This window comes from Equus quagga, chromosome 14 (genome assembly GCF_021613505.1).
Source record: "Equus quagga isolate Etosha38 chromosome 14, UCLA_HA_Equagga_1.0, whole genome shotgun sequence".
NCBI classification, from domain to species: Eukaryota; Metazoa; Chordata; class Mammalia; order Perissodactyla; family Equidae; genus Equus; species Equus quagga.
In genome coordinates this window covers 40937028-40963650 of record NC_060280.1, presented here as the reverse complement: position 1 = coordinate 40963650, position 26623 = coordinate 40937028, and the positions used below count along the sequence as shown (strand labels likewise).

Here is a 26623-nt window from a genome sequence, read left to right as displayed (position 1 = left end):
GAACCAACCTTTTCTAATACCTAACATCAGAATAGTGACCAGTTGTAAAAGAAAGTGATTACTTTGTTTAACAACAGAATTCCCAGGTCCAGGTGTGGCCCCGTGGCCAAGTGGCTAAGTTCACATGTTCTGCTTCATGGGCCCAGGGTTTCGCAGGTTCAGATCCTGGGCATGGACCTAGCACCACTCATCAGGCCATCCTGAGGCAACATCTCACATAGCACAACCAGAAGTACCTACAACAAAAATATACAACTATGTACTGGGGGGTTTTGGAGAGAAGAAGAAGAAGAAAAAAAAAAGATGGGCAACAGATGTTAGCTCAGGTGCCAATCTTTAAAAAAAAAAAAAAAAAAGAGGGAAAGAAAAAGAATTCCCAGGTCCCTAAGCACTTTCTAGATTTTCTTTGTTAAGTTTGCTACATAAATACTCACCAATACAGTCTAAGGAAGATGAACTTAGGACAAATGTAGTAGAAAAAAATCACAGCTGAGAATACTGGCTGTGTGCAAATAAGACATGTCTGCAGCAACTTATCTTTATTATCTTCTGACAACATAATGGTTTAAATCAAAAGGTTTTGGAGTAAGACACATCCATGTTCAAATCCACATGCCACCAAAGACTCATTGTGGGTCTTTAAGCAAATAAATCTCCTTTCTGAGCTTCAACTTCCTCATCCATTAAATGGAGGTAATAGTAGTAACCAGTTCATATAATTATCAGGGAGATTAAACAACATACAATTAACTTAGTACCTGTTAACAGTTCAGTTATATTAACTATTATCACTCCAGTGTTAATAAATTTTAAAAATATATAGCGATGAAAAATGAATATTGAGATGGATGGATTAATTTAAGAATGAGTAAAATGAATGAGAAAATTTGGAAAAAGTTCCAACCTCTCTCTATTGGATGGCTTAGAACACAGTAAACACTCAATAAATATTTGCTGAAGAAATAAATTACAGAGTGGAAGCAAGGAAACAAATCTCCTCGTATTGAGTGCCTATCATCCATTATAATAGGAACTTTGTATTCTGCCAGCTATCCTCCTTATACCCCTAAAAAGTTGGAATCATTATCTCTATTTTACAGAAAACTGAGATTGAAAATGTAAAATATCTGTGCTGTGGTGACACAGTAAGTAGCAGAAGTAAGGCTCAAACCTTATTGTGAAAGTCTTTCTGTAAAACTCATGCTTTTTCCTTGCTGTGAGGCTGCAAGTGTTGACCTTAAACAAATAGCCAGTTATTTCTCCAGCAAAAATGGGTTTGAGATCAGCAAAGAATCGCAATTCAGAGTCTGCAATCATGGTAAGGGCAAGTCTCCCAGCAGCAAGGGGAGGAGAAACTTATAGAGGGGAAGAGGAAGTTGGGAGGGCTATTGTAAACAAAGAGTCCATTGGAGAAAATGAGAGGTTGATGTCTAGTGGCTTTTCATTGGCTGAGTTGTGACAGTCTCTCATTGGCTGAACTTCTTGCCCATCAAGAAAAGGAAATCTTTCTTCTTCCTGTTGGGTTCTGCCATGGTCATAGGGTGTGACAGCGCCCCCTTTTGGCTTCCTGATTCTAATTTAATGAGGCTTCTGTTTATTAATTTTCAACAAGCAATATGGACATGACCGTGAATCACTGGATTCTTTCTGAAAGGATCTCTAAAATGCAGTGAAAAGTTTTGTGCAGTGGTCCATTTCAAACAATGAGCTTGATCAAGTTATTTCAGTTAATACTCAAAAGAACAATGATTCTTATTTTAATAAGATGCCAGGGCTCATACACTGATAAATTGGAAAGTGCTTCTTCCAATTCCTCAATTCTCGTTAACTTATAAATTTGTTTATCATACCAGATGAGTCAAAAAGATGGTTTATTTATAGATGTAAACACCATTTGCTCCAGGGGAAAAAAAAAATTCTAAAAGGTCCTGTCTCAATGGAACGTCTCAAAACAGGTCCTCAAAGAGAACATAAACCTGTTTTCCTCTTGCCAGAAATTATGCAGTGAAAAATGTGCATTGTATTCTTCACAATGATAAATTTGTGGTCTGGCCACAAATGGTGTCATTGTGGTCAAAAACCACTCTGATATAACTAGACTGAAAAAAATAATATGGTTTCATTGATTTCGGTTTTTGATAAAAATAGCTTAACCAAAATAAATTATCACATTTTCCCCTAAGAACATAAAACATTATAACACACTGCTTACCACTACATTATCTAACCCACTTGGAAAATGCTTCATAAAGCATTAGTATATTATATGAGTAATACAAAGCAGATAAATGTCTCCTATCTTGCCACCTCTTAAAAATCACATTAAGTTGAGTGAAAAATTCAGAGAGCATATGTGCTGCCTTGTACTTACAAACAATTTAAGACAATATAGTACCATTTACTTGGGGCTGTGTATATATAAACAAGCCAGAAGGATAAAATAGGCCTGGCTTTTCCCCAGAAGAACACAGGACAATCTAATAAAACACGTAGGCAATTTAGCAGATGTTGAGTCACTACTGTTTTATGCATATGCTCCTCCTTCTCCTCTTTTCCTTGCTTCATAAATATTATGCCACTGTTCAAGTCACATGTTGTTTTATATGGTCCTCACACTAACCCTTGAGATGTAAGCGGGAAAGTAGCATTATCTTCTCTCCTAAAGCTTTAACTGAGTTCCCATCTGAACTCTCAGCAGTAATTCCCAGAGCCGTGATAATTCTCTTATGACACTGTATTACCGTGCTGTAGAGGTATTCCTCTCGGTACAGCTGATTTCTGCACTTAGGCTGTTTCTTTCACATTTCTTCCTTTGCCTTTTATTTTCCCCTACGTCTGTATTTCTCCTCCTATGCTTCCTTTCACTTGAATGCTCTTCAGTTCCAATCCTCCCTCAGCTCCCTGAACTTAAAATGCATGAAATATCGGTGCCTACCTCACAGAACGATGTGGGTATTAAAGACAGTAAGAAGGGTACGGTGCTCAGCACAATGCCTAGCAGAGGGGAGTCACAGAGCCTGAGCATTTGACCAGTACACTACTTTAAAGGCATAACTGATTGCCTGTGTCTCACCATGGTGTGGGCCCAGTGCCTTGAGTAGAGTAGGTGCTCAGTAATGTACATGGAACTAAGAAGTGAGTGTAACGCTCCAGTTGTGCTAGATGAGCCATTTTCAATCTCTTTAATGGGTAAGACAAGGCACTAATATTGCCCCTTGTCTACTTTTCTTACATGTGTGGGATTTGCTCCCACATTTTCTTTTTAAAATAATTATGAGCATTTTAGTTACTTAAATATATAGCAGTAACTCAATTGAGGAATACTTACAACATCATGATACTTAAAATTCAGCAACCGGTAGGCTTGGGAAGAGAAATAGGAGGGAAAATCCTTGGCAGAGCATGCGTACAATTTTGCAACCAGCCTTAATCCAGCCTTAGAACTGTCCTGGTATGTTTCAAAGGAAAAAAAATCAAGATTGTGTCACATGATCTATAGGAAACAGAAGGAATACTGTGGGGCCTAGACAGGGGCTGCAAAAACTCTCATAAAATCAGAAAGCTTTTGAACATTTGGATGGAAGACCAGCCACAGGAGGAAAATGCTTTTTAGTATGCAGATTATTTGCAAAAAACTGCACAATTTTACAAGAATCTGACTAAAATTGGAGGAAAGGGACCCTGAAAAGAGTCTAGCGAGCCAGGAAATTAATAGATATAAATAAAAATTAATTATAAAACACTCATTATTGCTCATATGTGGACATTGATAGGTTTGAAAGTGATGACTTTGTTTTATTCTAGTAAAATACAAAAATAGTTTTAAGCATTTTATAGATGCAGTCCTGAGAAATTGCTTCACTGACACTTTTTAAGTAATTGGTGTTTAATTTCTCATATGTGAAGTTTTCTACAAGGATTTCTCCAGATTAAAGCCCTCATTATAGGGAGGGAATTCTGTATTATTTCCATTTTATGTACAGAAAAAATGAGACAATTAAATAGAGTAAAAGTCTCATATTCACAGGAATTATTTGTGCACAAGGTGAAAATGAAATGTGTGTCTCCTGATTCTTCAATTGTCCTCTTCATTGATGCAATCATTCATTCATTCATTCAAGCTAATTAACTGCCTGTCATGTGCCGGATACTGTGCTTGGCACTAGAAATACAACAAAAAACAAACAAACAGTCCCCTGTTCTCAAATTGCTCAGTCTACCATGTGAAGCAGACAAGCAAGCTTGCTATAAGCATAACGGTTGTGCTATTATTCACAAAAAAATGTTGTGCTAGCGCTGTGATAGAAACAGGCCCAGGGAGCTGTGTGACCACATAGGAGGAACTGTCATTCAGGCTCAGATAATCAGAAAAGCCCTCCTGAAAGAGGATATGGAAAATGAAAGAATAAGGAGGAGCTAGCCAGGGAAGAGGGATGGGGAAAGGTAAAAAAAGGAGTGAAGTATTCCAGTCAGCACATTTGATTATATAAATTCATACACCGTGTTTTCCTCTCTTATTCATCTTCACTATGACCGGAAGTCATCTTGTTCAAAGCTGTTCCCTACAAATGTGCATCTGTGGTAATCCTTCCCGTTAGCACTCTGCAGTACTATGAAATCATTCTTTATGCCTCAATTATGAAATAAATCTTTGCATACAATTTCAAATTCCCCTGTAAAATATAACCAATATCGAAGAACAAAAATGAAAACTATAGCCCTGAGTTGTCAGCTCTCTGGGGGAATTTCATTAAGGGAGTTTAAAACAAAAACACGTAATAAACCTTGAAAGGCGTGAAATAGGCTGAGTCCAAAGACAAATGGATGGCTGTGAGCCCCCTATGTGGCCATGTTAGGAATGTCTCACAATCAATCCTTATTCTCTTGTGCTGTAGGTATTTGGTGCCCATTCAGAACAATTTCTACACTAGAAAACTTTAGGGACACAAAAGCAACATATACCAATCAGTGTCTCTGGCCAGCGACCTTAGGACATATAGGCCAGGATGAGAACCTTGCTGAAAAGTTTGAACCAATGAGATTTCTCAAAAGGGAGCATGGATTTATGTCAAGATAACAAATATCAAATATTTATGCTACCACTAGCCCCGCCTTGGCCATGGCAGGCATTGTTATTTACTCATGATTCTCCTTCCCACTAAGTAGCCTCAGGGCCCCTTTCCCAGGGGCACTTGATTAGTTTGCTTTCCCTGATGTAGCATCAATCCATCAATCAAAAATTCCACAAGTTTTATTCTCAGCCCCAAAAGTTAGCCTATTAACCCTTCTATTGTCCCTCTGTGAAAGAGAATTAATGATACCACCTCACTTGCTTATTATGAAGACTACCTCCTATCCTAGAAAACATCTAGGATAGCGCCTGACATATAGGAGGCACTCAAACTGGGTTAGTTTCCTCCTCCTGTAAAATGCTGGCATAAACAGGAATAAGGTGGCTTCCTATGGAGGCAGTTTCCAACAAAACTTCCCTAACATTTTGGGTAGAGACCACATTTTTATTTGAGGGAGCGATCACGGTATGTTTTGTTTCATGCTAAAGTGGTGGTAAAAGTCACTCAACTCTAGAATATGGCTTCCCTGCAGAGGACTTGGGGCCTTTTTTTGTTTCTGCCCTAAAGTAAACAATGTTGCAGTTAACAGCCTTCTCGGGAACCGTGCATCTGAATTTCAGAGTTAGATGGCACTTCAATTTACTGCCTCCCTCTTTCCTCTATCCATAATTTCCAGATCCAATGAATTACTCAGAATTAGACTAATTAGTCAATCATAAAACATTTATCAATGCTTAGTTGGTATCAGGAATACTTCTAATGTGAAACATGTCACAAACTTAGGCAAAAGTAAGCCTTTGAGGTACTTAGTTTTGCCCTTTCTTGGTTATTAGAATCTTGACTAAAATTCGGGTATAATGCACTGACTTTAGACTTCTATCTATAACAGTACCAAACAGTTCTGTAACTTGGAACTTTTTAAAGGCAACAAAAAGGTCTGTTGAGAATGATTTGACCCATATACCAGAATGAGAATTATATACTTTGATTATATAGTAAATATATTAATTCATAAGTTGCTATGCTAACCATATGAGTGAGGCACTTTGCTTAGTACTGGCATCCATTTGTGAGCAAAAGAGACAAAGTCCCTAATATAAGGGTGCTTATAACCAAGTAGAGAGGACAGACCTTAACAATATAACCTTCTCTCTCTCTCTCACACACACACAAACACACAGACAAAATGGACTATAATTATAGTAAGTGATACAAAGAAAAATAAGGTTACCTAAATATAACATACACACACACACACACACACACACACACACACACACACACACTATTTCCACTTCTCCTGAACTTAGCTTAGGCTAGGTGAAGAGAAAATATTCAAGGATCAGGGATATGAACAATGCAGAAAAAGTTCTAAGCCTGCATTCTTCTGATATATCAGATTAACATCCTAGAGTTCCAAGTCCAGAGGGGTAAAGAGAGGAGGAAGGGCATTCGAATGGCCTACTGATGGAACAGATTGAAAGCAAGCACGATATTCTCAGTCACCAGTCAACACCTTGTACTCTGGGCAGATCTATTGCTCATGTTCCAAGGGACAGTCCCACAATAGCCCCATATCAGTTCTGTCTGTCTGAAATGGCCTGCGCAACAACTGAGGACCCATACATCTGATTCTCAGAGATTCTCAGTAGCAACTTCCTTTCCTCCAAAAATATACCAAGAATTACAGAGCTGGTTAAAGAGTTCCTACCTAGCCTGACTTACAGAATATCAGGAATCTGTCCCAGGATCTTTGCCTCCTCACTCCATCTGCCTGAACAGACACTTGAAACAAGGTTTGAAAGTGCAACAGTCTAAGAACTACTAACTACAGGAATATTACTCCTGTAAGACTAACACCCAAACCGTAAGCTTGTGCACCGGTTATTGCGGAGTAGTCATAGCATTTTTAGGTGTCCAGGAAATCAGTGGGCCGTCAGTTCTCCCATTAAATGTATGGGGAGAACATCAGTGGAATCAGAGGCTGAATGTGAATATACAGTTTCGGCTGCTCACTTTCCCTTTAAAAAAAAATGTGTTTTCAATATATGTCACTTTAAGCTATGAAAGGATGGCTTGTACTAGAGAATCGTAGAATATGGATCAAGCATGAAAGGGGAGGAAGGTGAGAAGTGGATAGCTACCTAAATAGATGTTATCAGAAAACAGCCCACGGTTTTCTAATCTATGGCTCATCAGCATTTCTAGAAAGGAATGTAATGTGCCTCTTCTCAGAAACTCCAACATGCTGGTTAGGAAGGTACTTCACTGCATGATCAAGAGTCTTTAATCTAAAAAATGATAACATGCTAAATTGATCAAATTTATAATAAAACTATAAAATATATATACTGTAGATTCTTAGTTAACTTCTACATACCCTTCCAGGAGGTAGTAACCTATTGGTACGCTAAAAGTACTTCCAAAAACTTAGCATTACACCAAGAATAAAGCAAAGATTAAAAAAAAAAAGAAGGGGGAAATTAAAGAGGAAAATGCCCAGTAATTCACAGAAGAAAATAAAGAAGAGATTTAGGAAGAATAACAGGTTATTCAGGTGTTTGTAAACCAATGCACATTGGGGTAGTAATCAATGAGAATTTAAATTTAGATCATAATAGGTTAGCATTATCTCAAAATTCTGAGATTTGGTAGAACATGTTCTATGATAGGAACACAGCAATGGAAGGATACCACCCCTTGTTCCAAAGAAATAGATCTGATACTAGTACAAGGCAAAAAATGTGAGAAAACGATAAACCACCAGGAGAGATATCTGTAAACCTGAAGCTCAAAGCTTTGTGCAAACACTTTGGGTAGGAATTGAAAAAAAATAAGAAAAATTGAAGTGTTACTGTTAGAGGAGATATGGTGGGCCATCCAATTAACCACTTTCCTTATGTCTTCCTTGATATATCCTCTTCCTCCGCCATTCCTTAATGTTGGTGTTACACCAGACCTCTAGGCTCTGCTCTCATCTATATCTATGAATTTCCTCCCTGATTGCATTTATTTCCATGTCTCTTATTTCTACCTGTAAACAGATGACCCGTACAGCTATAACTTCCACCCTAATATCTTTCTAAGCTTGTGCTTCCATCTGCTCAGTAGGTCATAGACACTTTGAACACCACATATCCAAACTGGAACTAGATATAATTCCCATAAAATGTGACCCTTTTCTTCCTACAGTCCTCATCTTAGTTTATAGCATTGCCATCAACTCGCTTAGCAGCCTCTCTCCTGACTCTTCTGTCTGTCTACCTCATACTTTCTTTCAATCCTAGCTCTGAAATGTCTTGGCCAGATGAATATTTTCTTCAGTAGAGTGAGTACTTTTAGTTTTTGCCCTATCATCCCTTGGCTACCCTTTTGAGACAGACTTCTGACCAGCTAATTTACCTCCAGTCTTCACCTGCCATCTGACCTCCTGCCTTTCTATCTTCCCCCACCACCAGTCCTGGCCTTGAGACAATGTAGTTCACAGAAGGCTTTAGGTAAGGTTAGAGTGATCACATCTTAGAATTATTATATAAGACATTCACACACTGGATGAGAAGTCAGCCAGATAATGTCTAAGGTTGGGTTGTCAACCAAGGACCAAGGACCAGGTATATAGTCATTGAGCTTGTTTATTCAAAATAAGATTCCTTTGTCCCACCCCAAATATGTTGATTCAAAATCTCATGAGTTTAGAGCCTTGAACTGTATTTTGTAGGCTCTCCAAGTGATTGTGATGCACATCCATTTTGGGAAATTCTAAGATCTTATCCAATTATAAGATTCAGTGATTATAACACTCTAATCAGAATCCAATTTGCTATTCCAAGAGAATAGTTACAAAAGTATTTTGTGCAATGGCAGCCTCATTAAACCAAACATAAAGCCTTCTGAGTGGTTCACGTTAAATGAAAAAACATTCATTTGAATGTATAAATTCTGGTAAATTTGTGAAAATAATCACATGCCTTATGCACATTTCCTCCAACACGTATATCTAATGGGGTTTCACACATGATGTTAATGGATTGCACATGAAGAGTTCAAGAATATATTTGCTGTAAAAATAGTGGTGAATGTTATCATATGCAAAACATTTAGTAATTAGGGTGCTAATTACATTTAGATAAAAGCAATTAAGATTTAGCAGAACAGCAGAAAACCAAGAGTAAAATGAAAACCTTAAAATAAATATTTATTTTTTTTCAGTTGATTCTCTTTAGCCAATGAAAGGATTCCTGCTTCATGTACCACACAATGTTTCCTATATCGATAAGTTGCTCCGGACATCAGTAGCTCACGACCTAGCAGGAGAAACAGGCCCCTATAGAATTAACTAGAGTAGGTAAAAAATTTCATTGTCATATCAATGTCATAAATAAACTGTTATGGAAGAATAAAGACAGGAATGATTAAGCCCTATTTTCCTGTTATAAAATAGTCTCTACAAGGAACAAATCTGTAAATATGAACCTAAACTCTATGGTATACTAAAGTCTCAGGGGTTGAATTCTAATATATAAGCAGCATATGTGAACAAAGATGCCTGAGATACGGATACAGGCATATTCATTAGCAATGAGATATGCACTTATTTATAATTAATGATATTATGTAAAATAACTGTCTTATACTTAGTCAAAGCTATCCACATAACTTTTTTTAAGTTAAAAGCCCTTTGTTTCAGTATGAAATGTATAGGTTTTTAGAGTAAGAGTACATTTGCCCATAGAAACAATTATGTAAAGTGTGCTGAGGATCCCAGGCTAACTCACAAATCCTATTAAAGCCATAATGAATGTAACTATAACACTAATGGTACCATTTGAAACCTGAGGTCTTGAAGAAAGAGACTGGCAAGGCAGAATAAGGGAAAGAAGAAAGAATGTTTCCTTTCCTTTTTTTTTTTTCTAAAGATTTTACTTTTTTCCTTTTTCTCCCCAAAGCCCCCTGGTACATAGTTGTATATTCCTCATTGTGGGTCCTTCTAGTTGTGGCATGTGGGACACCGCCTCAGCATGGTTTGATGAGCAGTGCCATGTCCGCGCCCAGGATTCGAACCAACGAAACACTGGGCCACCTGCAGCGGAACGCACAAACTTAACCACTTGGCCTCGGGGCCAGCCCCCATGTTTCCTTTCCTTTTTACAACAGAGCTGCCCTTAGACATATTTTAAAGAACCGCATGCTTCTTTGTTATCCTTGCTTATTGTTGCCTCCCTTACCTCCCAGTAATCATTGATATTCAAAGCCATTTACTACAACAGCCTTGATCATGGGATGTGGGAAGTTAATAGGAAAATCTTACACCTATATTCATTAGAATTTGGTTTGTCTGCACATATCAGGAAAAAAAAAAAAAGTAGCTTAAACAAGGTAAATGTGACATACATAGTCCAGAGCTAGTCAGTGGTTTCATGGTTATCAGGGACTCAGGCTCCCTATTTTTCTCTTCCAAAATCCAGAACATGTTTTCTGTCCCTAAAGCTACTTTGAAGTCCAAGATAACTGCAAGAGCTAGCCATCATGTTTTTATTCCTGACAGCAGAAGGAGAAAGCAGGGAAGTGCAAAAAGGGTACTCTCCAAGATGAGTCATTTTCCTTTAAGGAGTTCTCTGCTTACATCTTATTGGCTAAAACCTAGTCACATGGCACATGTGACTGCAAAAGTTGCTGGAAAATGTAGTGTATTAGCCACATCCTTTACCACCCCAAATGAAATTGGAGATCTGTTGCTGAGGATGAAGGTGAGAATGGATATCTGTAGGCAATTAGTAATTTCTGCCACATTCCCCAAATGTCCAGAACTCCAGATTACTTAACTCCTTTCCTGCTCACTCAATAAAGCTATTTCACTTCTATTTAAAAAAACAAAAGGGGCTGGCCTGGTGGCGCAGTGGTTAATTTCGCATGTTCCTGCTTTGGCAGCTTGGGGTTCGTTTGTTTGGATCCTGGGTGTAGACCTACACACTGCTTGGCAAGCCATGCTGTGGCAGGCATCCCACATATAAAGTAGAGGAAGATGGGCACGGATGTTAGCTCAGGGCCAGTCTTCCTCAGCAGAAAAGAGGAGGATTGGCGGTAAATGTTGGCTCAAGGCTAATCTCCTCAAAAAAAAAAAAAAAACAAAAACAAAACCTAACTGGCAGGAATTATCCTTCTAGAGCAGTGGTTCTCAACTTCAGCTGCATCAACTTCAGAAGCACTTGGCGTGCCTTTAAAAAATCCTGATGCCCAGGCCAATTAAATGAGTGGCACAGGCCACAGTATTTTTAAAAATTATCTGTAGGTGATTTCAGTGTGTAGGCCAGTTTGAGAACCACTGTCCTAAGAAATTTAAAAAGAAGGCACATAACCCAAATGATGCCAAATTTTGTCACCTTCTCTGCTGTGTAATCAGGTGATGTAAAAAACTGCAAGCCATGAGTAGAGAATAAATTTGGGAGTGCTGACACTTCCCATACAGGCCAATTGTTTGCCTTTGAGGTCAGTTTTCCTCTACTATAATCCTCCTTTTTTTTTTTTTAACAGCATCTTCTCTTTAACATTGAAACCATATGATTCTCTGAAAATCCTAACTTTTCTGTACAGCGGATCCAAGGGCCATGTAGATGGATGCAGTGTTGGTCATCCTGATGCCTTTACCTCTCACATACCCCCATGTCCTTTTAAACGCTCTATAGTGCTTCAAATAGTTCTCAAATCTGTCCACACCTTTATCTCATCCAAAATCCACACAGCAACCAAAGGAATGTTTAAAACATACACACAAACCTGACAATTCCTCTACTCTACATAGATCTCTCAGTGACTTCCTATTGATCCAAGACTCTCTGTCTTGCAAGATCCCCTCCTGCCTACTTCCCAGCCTTATCTTAGGCCACTCATCCCTATTGTACCATGGCCTCCTTTCATGCCTCCAATGCCCCCTAGTGCTTTCCTTACAATTAATCTCTGTTTGCCACACCTACTGAATCCCCAAACTCAGTCAAACCAACACCTTCATTTGCTAACTCCTGTTGAAGAGGCGTTTACTCTCCCAGACTGGGTCAGGATCCATGCTTGACTTCTTCATGGCTCTTATCACAACAGTAAATAATTCTTTAAAAGCCCCCTCACCCTCAATTATTTTTCATGAGAGCAGGGAACAAATTCTTCATCATTTTGTTTTCAGAACCTTGAACAGCTCCTGTCACAGAGTATTATTTGATAATATAAAGATAAATATTTAATGAATGAATATGTGAAGAAACGAATAGTATAGAATACTCATATTAGAAAGGTAGATTGGAGACAAACTGAAAGGATCATAAGCAGCTGCTTATAACTTAGGCATAAAGGACCCTAGTAAATGTCTTCCTTCTTTTTCAATATATGTCTGTGTCTCTGCAGGTTGTGATTTGATCCCAGTACAGTATCTTCGCTGGGGTGACCCTGAGCCCATTGCAGCTGTGGTGTTTGCCTGCCTTGGCCTGCTGGCCACCCTGTTTGTTACTGCAATCTTCATCATTTACCGGGATACACCAGTGGTCAAGTCCTCCAGCAGGGAACTCTGCTACATTATACTCGCTGGCATCTGCCTGGGCTACTTATGTACCTTCTGCCTCATTGCAAAGCCCAAACAGATTTATTGCTACCTTCAGAGAATTGGCATTGGTCTCTCCCCAGCCATGAGCTACTCAGCCCTGGTCACCAAGACCAATCGTATTGCGAGGATCCTGGCTGGCAGCAAGAAAAAGATCTGCACCAAAAAGCCCAGATTCATGAGTGCCTGTGCCCAGCTAGTGATTGCTTTCATTCTCATATGCATCCAGTTGGGCATCATCGTCGCCCTCTTTATAATGGAACCTCCTGATATAATGCACGACTACCCAAGCATTCGAGAAGTCTACCTGATTTGTAATACCACCAACTTAGGAGTTGTCACTCCTCTCGGATACAATGGATTGCTAATTTTGAGCTGTACCTTCTATGCTTTCAAGACCAGAAATGTTCCAGCTAACTTCAACGAGGCCAAGTATATCGCCTTCACTATGTACACCACCTGCATTATATGGCTGGCCTTTGTGCCAATCTACTTTGGCAGCAACTACAAAATCATCACCATGTGTTTCTCAGTCAGCCTCAGTGCCACAGTGGCACTGGGCTGCATGTTTGTGCCAAAGGTGTACATCATTCTGGCCAAACCAGAGAGAAATGTGCGCAGCGCCTTCACCACGTCTACTGTGGTGCGCATGCACGTGGGGGATGGCAAGTCATCCTCAGCAGCCAGCAGATCCAGCAGCCTAGTCAACCTGTGGAAAAGGAGAGGCTCCTCTGGGGAAACCCTAAGGTAAAAGTTCTGGGGGTGTTGTGGGGCACTGGCCCCTATTTCAGAAGCAGTGGCAATTGCTTCCTGGGTCTTTTAAATGGGAAATACCTGAGTGAATGAAACTATGGGAGGCAGCGTGCTGGGAAAGCAGCTTTGGACATTCTCATTGAATGGTTTTTGTGGGGCTAATTAGATGTAGGCCCAGTTACTTAGGCCTGGGCCAGAAACAGAAGTTGAGATAAAGAAAAAAGCAAATAGTTACAGCAAAAGGGACGTGAAGTCAGAGGGCAGAGAGAATGGTTAAGTCATTGAGCCAAGGCAAGGACCTCCAGGTCCTGAGGGACAGAGATACATTATGGACTAAATTCTAGTTCACCAGAACAGAGTAGAGAAGATTATTGTTAACAAAGAAGATCATGCTGAGAGTAGAGAACCAAGAGCCTTACACATCTGACTGCACTTGCATGAGCCTGAACCTTTTTCCAGCCCAGAGAGTCCCTGACTGCCCATCCCACTGAGGCACGAGAATGGAGCATTTATATTTGAGTTCTTAATAGGCAATTTGAACTCTGGGAAATGTCCAAGTAGCTGACAGGGGAAAACTAACAGGTGGCTTTGCATATAACCTTCCTAAACAACCAGCTAGCATCCCACTTTCTCTGTTGCCCATCGTCCCATCCCAGCCCCGTAAGTTCAGTATCATAGGTAGTTGTTTCCAATTACCATGTGGAAAGAATCTGAGGCCAACAGCCAATGATTTATCCCCATGTGGGGAACTTCCTTATATGATTAATGCCCCCTAAGGCACTTCAAAAGGCAATGAGATCATCTTACAGTGGCTTGGGAACACATTTGGAGGGACTAAAAAGACTGCATAGATTTTTATTCGGAATAAAGACCTCCTCTATTTAAGAAGTCATATCAAAAGAGCTAGTCAGGACATCATCTGCTCACTCTACAGAGATTTGACAATTTTCCTAAAATCTAGATAAATAAATGGAAGATAAATATCTTTCAAATACAGATAAATAGCTAAATACTGTTGCTTCAACAATTCTCTTATATTATCATTTAGCCTGCATGAAAACCCAATTTTTCTACCAGCCCTCCTTCAAAGGCTGACTTATGGTGATGGTAAAGATACTGTGTCTGCTGAGGACTGGAAAGGACTCTCATGATACTTGGAGATTTTCCCACATGGCCCAATTCATTTGCATTATTGACTTGTAACCTTGCTTCTTTCACTTCTTTTCTAATTCCTGTATGCCTCTCGTCTCTTTCCACACACATTATGTAAGGTATTCAACTACATTGCAGACTTCAAGGGGAAGAGCCGTGTCTTCTACTTCTTCAATAAGTCCTGACGATGTCATCATGGTCTATACACAGAAGGCCTTCCATATACCTAACCTGCTGGCCTATATTCCATCTGCCTTCCTGACTCCTCTCTAAAACATTCTTTTTCTGAAACTTCCACAAGATCAGCCTTTTATTTGTCTAAGAAAACTTATTTTTTTCAAACTTTTACTTTATCAGCCTTTCTTTAAACTCTTTCTTCAAATAAAATCTTCCAGGACATCCAGACAGATAAAACAAACAGATTGCTAGAGGGATGGAATTGTGAGTCTGTGCCTAGGCACCCCAAACCTCACTAGAGTAGTGTGTTTCTCTCTGAGAGAGACAGCCTAGAGCGACGGTGAAGAGCACAGGCTTTGTAGCCAAGTTCTCCTGAGTCTGAACACTGGCGCCACCATTTCTTCCCTCTTCACCTGCCAAACTGAGATCATATCATCTTCATCATAGGATTGTAAAGAGGGAAATAGTATGTGTAAAGGCCAGGCACACAGTAGATACTGTGTTTGTTACCACCCAAACGGGGTCCTCTGCTCACTGCAAGACATGCCAATAGTCAAGAGGCAAGGTGGGAGGAGAGAAAGGGACTTTATTACAGCTTGCTAGCAAGAGGGAAGATGGCCAACTCATGTCCGAAAGAACCATCTTACAGAACAAAGACTACAGGCCAGTTATATTCAGAGTGGTCTCCAGGCGGGGGAGATGGTTAGTCTCTGGGTGGGGCAGACTTCTGGTCCCAGTTCCTGACAGTCCTTTGTTTTCAATGCCCTATACCCTGATCTTTCAGGTGTCATTGATGACTATCAGCATGGACTCTCTGCCCAGGGTGGTCATGACATTCCTAGAGAACTCAAAAGAACGAAGTTATCCTGTTAAAGCAGCTGGGAGGGGCCACAAAATCTACAGAGCATGTCTGGGCTAGTTAATCAGAGGTTATTTAAAGTTACAATATGGTTTCTTTTCTATAGTATGGCTTCCCTTATGTCAACCATGTGTTGAGCTGGTATCACATGGAAGGTGGCAGAGTACAGAGCTAGGCAGCACTGGGACTGAATACTGGCAGCATCACTTATCAGCTGTGTAACCATCAGCAAATCATTTAATCTCTCTATGCCTCGATTTCCTCCTCTGATGAATAGAGATAATGAAATACATACTTCATACAATAGTTGTGAGAATAAATGAGTAAATACATATAAAGTATATGCCATACAGTAAGCACTTATTTGTTTGCTATTATTATTAACTAAGTTAACAAGTATCACTCTTCTTCCACACCTGAAAATCTCTGTGTCAGGTAAGCGACCAGGCTCATCGTAATAATGAAGAGAGCATCACAAAAGGCAGTACAGAACTATAGACACATTGATTATACTGTCTAGGCTTTCCAGGGCATCTCCATCTTTACGTTGTCCAGCTCCTTGCCAGACTGTAGAGCACACCCTTTGTCCCAGTGAAGGCAGAAGAAGCTCCTTGGGAGTGGAGGACTTGTCTTCCTTGCTCATCACTGTGCCTCCAGTGCCTGGAACTACAAGAAGGGTGTTTGGCACATAGAAGATGCTCAGTAATCATTTGTTGGTATGTTTGTTGAATGAATGGATTTGAGAAGGTAGTTATGTGGGGTATTTTTTGCTTGTCTTCATGTGTGCTTACTACTACCCCCTTGTGGTTTTACTAACTTTCATAAGACTAAGCCTACACTGATCTGTATCACAAATACCCCCTGCACTCCTGTGGGCATCAGTTTCTGCTCAAGAATCGGGTCATTAATCCCGTCCATTGATCTCATGTTTTGCTATAATTCTATCATTCCTCCAGTAGCATCAGATTACTATTTTCAACTACTTCATTTCTACTTTAATAAATAAAGGGGCAACATGAACAAAATATACATAGTGCCAATAGCAAACAGGAATTCTCAGGATTTGGGGCAATATTTTAACCTGTTTTCCCTACAGTGTCATGTGTTTCTTGATGATTGGACTTTGCAGTCAATACATTTGAGTATTTAAATATGAAAGAGGGCAAGGAGGGAAGTTTGGCAATTGTTGGGTTTTCTCTATGCAGTTGCAGCAAATATTGGTCTATCCATGTGATTCCAGCTGAGACAGACTATAATCTGATTATATAGAGACTTCTTTTTTGCCATTAAACAGGATATTCAGGCTGGAACTTGCTTTTGATATGGAGAAGAAGAAAGGCCAGAGAAAGCTATAAAATGCTTGCATCACAGACACCCCATACCTGCTCCCCCCTTTTAAGCTGTAATCTTAAGAAATAAATCGATCCAAACTAAAATTCCTTTCCTCTATGCCTCCTATGAGCTTCAAACTAAGGATTTCTTCTCTGTGATCCAAAATCAAGATGATCAGAACATTAATATAGTATTTATCGCATTGAAGGATGTAACTGGTTATATATGAATTTATCTCCTCTTTTAGTTTACAGTTTTATAAAGGCCAGTGTGTCTCACATTGCCTGTCACACTGGAGCTTAAATAATGGGGAAATGCGAACTTGAGTGCTTCTAATATTTTCACATTTTATTCTAAATTACCTTCATTAGCTGTGCTTCTCAGGCTTGAATTCTATAATGTGCCAGTGAGCTCATCTATTGGGATCTAATGTGGGCTTGAAGAGGTAACTTAAATCTTTAGATGCAGAGCTTTGGGGAGAGCGGCTGCTCTGCTAGGCCCAGCCAGTTTCTGCTCTCTTCCATCTGGTGTGTGGAGAAGCAGGCTGCTGTTAACCCAGACTGGGTCCGGGCTCTGCTTCTGAAAAGGCCTGTGCAGGTCCCATCCACATCTCATGGCAGACAGCAAGGGCCCCATTTTAAAGAGGACACATTGCATACTCTAGAATGAAAAACATAAGATCTCCCAAAGTTAAAGTGACTACCTTTCCGAAAGTTAGTACACGCTCTTGGAGCAGTGTACACAGAGACAGCAGATACAAATATAGCAGGCTAGCTTAGAGTTCTGGCTTTGGAGCCACAGCTGGATTCAAATTCAGCTGCGTGAATTTCAACAAGGTACTTCAATCTGTTTCCTCAACTGTAAAATGGGAGATGATAATGCCTGTTGTGAGGAGTAAAGGAAGTGATAAGTGTTAAATGCTTAATCAGCGTGTAGAAGGCACTCAATAAATAGATAAACAGATAAAACTTTTAGAAATGTGTTCACCTGCAAGTAAGAGAAAGCCTGATTTTCAGAGACTGATAGGATTTGTGTGGGTTTCATTTCCACATGTTACAAGAAATATGCAGGTAGACTGTTCTTGGCATCCTCCAAGGCTCAGTGATGCCAGAGCCAACATCTCTGCTAACCTCCAGGCCTTTTTCTAATGGTTGCATGATGGCTGTCACAGCTCCATGCATTGTGTCCTTTTATTAGGGAAAACAGTAGTCTTCTCAGAGTCCCATAAGAATTGCCTTTATGTCTCATTGGCCCAAACTATCTCATATAGCAATGCCTACCTGCAAGAGAGTATAAGAAAGCATGCATTTAGCTTTTACATCTTCTATAATGGAAACTGAGAAGGAGAAGGGGTGTCAAGTGCTTGTCCGATAAGCCAATAAATAGTGTCTACCACGGAAAGTGGCAGTACCTAGTGATATTAGTGGTAGTAGTCATAGTAATAGAATTGTCTAGTGGTCACAAAATATTGAGAGTAGAAGCAATGATCATTCCCATTTTTCGAATGAGGAATTTGAGGTCCAGCATGATTAAAGCACTTGTCCATTGTCTCATGACTAGTAAGTTACGGAGCACTTTTTAATTCAGCCTGTAGTTTTTTGGCATTAGAGCTAAGCATTTCCCAGAATGTATTCTTTGGAAAGCTAGTCTCACAAATTGCTCCATGAAAAAAAAGATTATTTGGTCAAACAAGTTTGAAAAAACTCAGACTATTCTTTTCTTGGAGATAAACACTGAGAGGTCTTACAGTATAGAAACAAATCATTCATTTGTTAGTTCTTTTCAATCTTTGCCCAAGCTTATTGAATGCAGGACTCCTTTTTTCAAGTAACTCTCTTAACATTCTGGAGAACTGATACTACAAAGGGGGTTCACTTTGGAAAACATCGTCATAGCCAAAAGAGGAGACATGTTTCTGGGGACCTGAAGAGTAGTTCACATCTTCAGTGAGAAGGAGCCAGAAACACCGCTTTCTACCTCTACTCATAGAGAAAGAATCACTTTTGTTCTATGAGCACCTGAGGGTAGAACAGAGCTAATTCTAACAGGTCTAGCAGTTTTCTGGGAAGTTAAATAGGCTCACCCTAGGGCACAAAAAAGGAAAGTGCCCAGAGTCAGTCATTCAATTCGCTGAAATAGCAAAGGGAGATTTTTATTTTAAAGGAAGTGAGTCACTATAGATGTTTTTATATAGAAACATACTATTTATGCCATCAATGTATAGAGGTCCCTGTGATTAACATTTTGGTTCTAGACACTAATTTTCCAGCACGCCGTGGTGCAGCATCAAATCATTGTCAAGCGGATAATGCCATGCTTCCGTTTAAGCCCTTCACTTGAGCTGCAAATTGACAAATGAACACAAAACCAGTTCTGACCTAAATAAAGCATTGAATTTGATGAGTTTAAAGTTCTGGCTCCACAAGATTCAGGCTTTCCAGGGTCACGGGGCTGAAGTTCTAAGATGAAGGGGGCCTTCCATGGGCTAAAATGATGACAGAGTCCTATAGCTCTAAATTATGAATTTTCTCAGAAGGTACAACCCCCCCTGGGAATTCTAGCTAGGGGGCAGAACATTAGTTTTGCCTCCACCTTAATTTTAGAAACTGTCATTTGCTGCTTTTGTTTTAATTAACTAATTAACTTTGCTTTAATTAACATTGTCGTGAGGGCCCACTTAGGCTGTCTGCTAAAGCGACTACTAGGCCTTCACATCCATTGCCCAAATTACAATTTGCCTGGAAAATTGGTTCTCTTGTATGAATTCCAATATACTTCAACTATTATCAGAGCTTTGATGATTTCCAATTGCTCAGGTTTCATTAAGGGGTTATTAGTCTGGATAAACTAATGTTCGTGCTATTTCTCCCTCTTTAGAATGCTTTGCCTCTTCCTTCCATCTCTCTAGATCCTTTTTATCTTCCAAGGCCCGGGTTCTTCAATGAACTCCGTCTCACGCTTTCTCTCATCTGGACTCTTAGGACATTTAGCACATGTTCCTCACAGCTTCTTCTTTTATTATTTGTTCATAAACATTTACTGAGAACGGAGCATTGCCGGTCACTGTGCTAAACCCTGGGGATATGGGGGTTGCTTTGTGTATATACACAATATTTTCACAGCTATCTAATGCTGTCTTAGTAGTATTTATATTTTTCTCAGTGCCTAGCACAGTGCCTGACACATAGCAGTGCTCAGTGTTAGACAGATGATGAATCTGGTGGGCAGCATCTCATAGGGCTCACACTGCCATCACTATGACCAAGACCACTCACTTTGTTACTTGATTTCCCAGATTTTACCAGATAATGTTTTGTTCTAAAAACATAAGAACAAAAACTTTTTTTCTAAAACAAGACCTTTTTGTAATCAAGCTTCCATTGCTTGAGTACTTCCTCTGTGGCAAACACTGTTACAGATTCTGGGGAGACAGAAATAAACAGAACACAGTTTTTGAGGAACTTTCAGTCTCCCAAGACAATTAGAAACAGATAAGTCCAATTAAGTGATAGCGTGCCATGATAGGAGTCTAGAAGGGACCAGAGGGGCCCAAACGTAGAAGCAGTACATTCTACATGTTGGGAATTAGAAAAATTTTCCAAAGGAACCAGTTCAAACAAGAGAAACTATTTAAACACTTTAATCCCCGCTAAGATGTTTTCAGGGCTTATCCAGTGGCTAGGATAGGACAGAGCCAGACTTTCTTTACCTGGCAAGAATGGCCCCTGGAGGTATGACTCCTTCTCCCCTGGCCAGCCTTGCATCTAGTCACCCCTGCTTGACTTTCCATACTCACCCACTCACAAGCTGCTTGCTTTCAGGCCTCTATCAAGGCAGCTACTTTGGTATAAAATACACCTGCTCGGGGCTGGCCCCGTGGCCGAGTGGTTAAGTTCGCGCGCTCCGCTGCAGGTGGCCCAGTGTTTCGTTGGTTCGAATCCTGGGCGCGGACATGGCACTGCTCATCAGACCCCGCTGAGGCAGCGTCCCACATGCCACAACTAGAAGAACCCACAACGAAGAATATACAACTATGTACCGGGGGGCTTTGGGGAGAAAAAGGAAATAATGAAATCTTTAAAAAAAACAAAAAATACGCCTGCTCCACCCACCCTCAACTCTCACGTGGCCAACTTATGCTCATCTTCAGAATCACTTCTACTGGAAAGCCTGTCCTGCCCTCTGGGACTGTGTGAGGTCCCCCTCTTTATGATCCAAATGAGCCATATACTTCTCCCAATAGAGTATTTATCATCCTGTGTTATAATTACCTGTTTAATTGTAAGACTCCCTTATACACACACACACACGCTCACACACTATACCATGAACGTATTAAGTACAGGGACCATGTGTTATTCATTTTCTGTGCCATTGGCACCCAGCACAGTTCCAGGCACATAGTCAGCACTCGAAAATGTTTGTTAAGTAAACAAATTGATAGATGGATGGATAACAATGTTTGAGCTACACTGGCATTTTCCAGTGATCAAAGAAGGGCTGAAGATAGTGAATAATTATATTTATTGAGCACTCACTATGGGCCAGCCATTGCTCTAACCCTCTGACATATATTAACTCTTTTAATCCTCAAAACAATCCTTGTCTTACAAATGAGGAAACTGTGGTAGGCAGAGGCTAAATTGGTTGCTCAAGCCCATAGAGAGTAAGCAGAAGAGGGAGGATTAGAATGAAGGCAGGCTGGCTTGAGAGCCCATGGAGGTAACCGTTGAACGATGTGCCCCATTCCAGCTGTTAATACATCATAGCCTGAACTGACAAAAGCTGGGCTTGATCGGGTGTGCAGTGTGCGCCCCACCCCAAAGGACTTTCCCTGGATCTGTATTGCACAGCACTTTCCTGACAGGGTCAATCAAACCTTCAGCTGAGCCTGATCTGATTTGCTTTCTGGCTGCAAGAATAAAGTACGCAGAAGCCTCTGAGATAAAATGTGACTGTTCAGGGCTCCCTGAAATCTTTTCTATTTAGTGTTGATTTTTAAATATCTATATAGATTTTGTTTGTGAGAAAAAAATATGCCAGACTCATTTTTATTATTTATAATATTTATTATAGTTATTAATACTATCATTTTATTATAACTAGCAATCATGAGAATTTAAACTACTTTTCTGTATACTTCTTCTTCTTCTTCTTCTTCTTCTTTTTTTTTTTTTGTATGCCTAATCTCATATAAAATCTCATGATATAGGCAAGGAATCCTGATGTTTCCCGCCTTGGTCCAGTCCAGTTAATTCCAACCGGTATCTTCACAGTAATCACTATATACTGGGTACATTGCTGAGTTCTAGGAGTATAAAGATAAATAGGGCACAAACTCTGCCCTTAGGAGCAGCTCACAGAGTGCTGGGGAAGACCAGCTCATACACATTTCGTTACTGTGCGTGAAATAATAAAGGAGAGAATGCACAAGGCAGTCAGAAGTCACTAAAGAGGGCACCCTGTCCAATCTGGAGGTTTCAGGAAGGCTTCCTGGAAGGGCAACACCTAGGTTGAATCCAAAAGGATGGAAGATTAAGCAAGCCAGGTGAAAACCATGGGATATACTGTTCTGGGGAACAACATGAACAGAGGTATGTCCCAACATGGCGTGTGCAGAGAATTACAGCATGTAAAATGTGTGTTGGCAGGTGACAGGAAATGGGCTGACGAGGCTGATAGGCAAGAGGCTTACCCGGAGGACCTGTCAGCTGACCACCTTCCAGCTCTCCTGTCTTCCTTTCCAGAGCCTCTTCTTTCTGTTTAACCCTCACTTTAGACATGCAATTTCTTCATACTCGTGGCCACCTCCCAACACCAACTTGATGCCTCTCCACCCATCACCAACCCAAGCTTATGTGTTCTCACCCTTTCTCTCTGCTAGAGAACCATTTGTGCTTTTACAATAATGGTCATTAGTGACTTGTTTCATCCTTTATGCAGTGAACACTTACCAAGCAACTACTTTGTTACAGAGACTGTGCTAAGTACTTTTATATATATTATCTCATTGGATCGTCACATAATATTTTATAACAGACAATATTAGCTCCATCCACAGATAAGAAAAAATAATAACTGAGACGTGTAGAGGTTAAGCAAGCTTATTTAGTTCATATTTAATAAGTGGTAAAGCCATAATTTGGGATTCAAACCCAGATCTAAAGCTCTTTTTCATTCTAATGTTGCCCTTTTGATGGATTCATTTTCTCAACCATGTATCCCATTTTGTTGTTGTTGTTCATAAATAAGGTCACTGTGAATGTATTTCTGCCACATAAATATTCATATTTTGGTTCTAATTTTTACTCCCAGAGATATGACTCTAAAGGTGACTTTTTTTTTGGTATACAGACAGATCAGTCAAGGTGACATCAGGGAACAAGGTAGCCTGTCAGTACCTCTCCTGTTATAACTTGGCAGAAGTAGTGTGGTGAGGGGCAGTAAGCCTTGTCAATAAAGATATGGATTTCAATCCTGGCTTTGGCTACTTACTAGTTGGGACCTTAGACAAAGCCCTTAACTCTCAGAGCCTCTGGAAAATGGGGACAATAATGTTCATCATACTCTGAATTATGCTCACAGGGTCATTGCGAGCATAATACAGAGTACGTCCCAAAGTCCAGGCTCACAAGATGTGAGTTTTCTCTAATCATGCCATCATCTCAGTTAGCATCTACCCAATTTACAGCTCTGGTGACATAATGTGAGGAGGGTTCCATGACATCATTCCTCAGGAAAGTTACTGAGATGGAAATATTTGACTTTGGGAATCTGGCCTGAATTACTCATAAATCACTGCTCTATCCTGGGGGCCCATGGCCCTCCAAAACTCTATTATATTCTTAGGAGCTAAGTTTCTGTTAAAACGTTTTTTTCAGAAATCAGGCTTTCCTCTGAGTTTAAAGGTGGTTTGACTGTGTTAGCCATTTTTCTCATTCTCCTTGTGGTTTTGGCAGTGCATTCATATTTCTTCATTAAAAAAAGTGATTTTTTTTAACTTAGCCCAAAATATGTGGATCCATTTTACCTAATGATGTGGAAACCAGATGACAAATCACTCTGGTAAATTTTATACATAACATAATATGAAGCTCTCTTTGGTGAGGCAAATGTGTGTTCATGTTGTTCACTCATGTTTGGGGGGAAAAAAGCAATTGAAGGAAATAGTCACAACATCCCTCATGTGTGCAAGCTTGCTGCCTGGCCTTGCTCTCAGGCATTGCAACATTGCACTATGGATGGTAGAGCTGCCAGAGAATGTGACTCTGTCTGCTGAGTAAAAATGGCACAGGCAAGGAGCCAGCTCAGTGGCACATTGGTTAAGTTGCCTGCTCTGCTTCAGTGGCCTGGGGTTCGTGGGTTCAGATCTCGGGTATGGACCTACATACTGCTCTTCAAGCCATGCTGTGGTGGCATCCCAAGTACAAAACAGAGGAAGATTGGCACAGATGTTAGCTCAGGGCTAATCTTCCTCACCAAAAAAAAAAGGCACAACCAAAAATGCAAACTAAAAATGCTGTTTTCTCCAATTTGTTATTCATGTGGCTTTTCTAGTTGGAGACAGAGAGACCATGACTTGGTAAACAAACATAGATCTGTCACTGACCTTGCTCTTCCAAAACAAACAATAACTGGAAAGCAAAACCTGGTGAACCTGATGAAGCTCCCAGGGGATACAAGGATAATTACAATCAGCAGTTGTTAAGCCAGTCCCAGTCATGTGTGAGGCACTGTACATGTGTTTTATACATTAGTATCTCACAGAAGAAAGCCCCTCACCCCAGGTGTGGTAGGTCTGGAGTGGGGCCAGAGAGTTTGCATTTCTAACAAGCTCCCAGATAACAGTGATTAAGGTGCTGCTGACAGAGGGATCACACTTTGAGAACCACTGACTTACATATTCTAAGTTCACAGCAACCATTTGAATTAGATATTATTATGATCTGTTTTAAAAGTGAGAAAACTGAAGCACAGTTTAAGTGATTTGTCCAAGATAGCACAGCTGTCAAGGGACACAGGTGGGATTCAAACCCAAGGTTGTCTGAGTCCAAACACTACGTTTTTTCCACAATAGCATAATTGATAAGCCTTCAAGAGGATATATCAAGTGAGTAATGGTTCCTCCTTCCCGGTAGCCCCATATTAGGCCTTTTGCTCTGTGGGCTCATTAAACTCAGGGCATTACCTGCCTACCCGGGGAGAAGATAACACTATTACAAGAGGCTTGCTAGTGATTGAGTTATTAAGCATACTTTCCCTTCTCTGCTCATCTGGTAAATTCCACAGCAGTCCCAGAGATGACTCCTCTAAAATGTTCTTCCACCTTCTCCCCTTCTGACTGAGGGGAGTACACTCCTCGCTGGAGCCAATGTCCAATCAGGAGATCAGTTGCCATTCCCCTCCACTCCAGTCCAAAGTGCACCTGCATTAGTGCCAAACGGGAGGACACTGTTATGTAACTGAGGATGTGAAAAGGCTTTGGAATGTAAGTTGGCTAGAATCTCAGTGTGTGGTCACCATATAATGTTGCCATAAAAACAAAAGCAAAATGAAGCAAGCAAAGAAAACTTCTTCAATCTTAGATAGCATGGGTAGAACAAGGGATCTCATTCCCTGGGAACTTATGTGGCAAAAGAGACTTCGTGGATGTGATTATGTGAAGGATCTTGAGAAGATTATCCAGGTGGGCTCAATGTAATCACAGACTCATTATAGGAGGAATGCAGATGTGTCAGAGTCAGAGAGAGATTTGAAGATGCTACTCTACTGGCTTTGAAGATGGAGGAAGGATCTAGAAGTCAAGGGATACAGCAGCCTCTAGAAGCTAGAAAAATGCAAGGAAATGGATTGTCTTCTAGAGCTTCCAGAAGGAACATGGTGCTGCTAACACCATGATTTTAGCCCAATGAAAGCCATTTTGGACTTCTGATCTCTAGAACTACAAAATAATAAATTTGTATTGTCACTAAATTTGTGATTATTTGTTACAGCAGCAAGAGAAAACTAACATACCCTCTGAAAGATCTGGAACTCGAATAAATGATCCTATCCTGACCACAACACTCCCTAAAAGTGATAGGCCATCTTGGCTGAGGCAGAGAGAAAGATTTCTGTCTTCTCCACACAAAACTCCTGTGAGGCTCCAGGACATTCTACAAGGTCTCACTCTGGTCATACGTATTGCACACATACACATTCTACCAGGGACATTTTCTTATTCATCCCTACGTTGGCTCTGAGCAGGAGCTCAGTAAATTGCTACTGTGGTAGTATAGGAGGTAAAGAGGAGATCAAAGCCTATTGAGCCCCTACTTCCGCTCTTCAAAGGATAAAGAGCTGTGCTAGACCATCATCTTAACTTTCCCCTATGCTATGTCCTGTCCACTCTCGACCCCACCAATGTGTTGGTCAGGAGCTGAGGAGAGCAGGGCCCACTTGACCCGTTGGTAAGAGTCAGGCAGACCAGACAATGTGCTCTGACTCAGGCAGACACACTATGACTTGCACAAAAAAAAAAAGGCACAGCAGGAGCATCTGAGGGAAATGAGAGGGAACTTGAGTTCAGAGTGAACTGTGACACCTCTCTCAGGGACTGTCCAGCCACTGGGTACAACCAAGTGTGCAGCCTATTGCTAAAGAATGGACCAGGGCAAAGGCAGGCTTTCCTCCTCCATGCACAGAGCTAGTGCC

The 26623-nt window shown here is 40.4% G+C and overlaps 1 protein-coding gene across 1 annotated transcript in view; it reads left to right on the top strand.

Moving 5' to 3' along the window:
- GRM5 (glutamate metabotropic receptor 5) overlaps positions 1-26623 on the top strand; it is a 456665-nt gene that overhangs the window by 385184 nt on the left and 44858 nt on the right. Inside the window, exon 7 of the mRNA XM_046684592.1 lies at positions 12465-13404. Coding sequence (XP_046540548.1) covers positions 12465-13404 — 940 coding nt within the window. The remainder of the gene's footprint in view (positions 1-12464; positions 13405-26623) is intronic.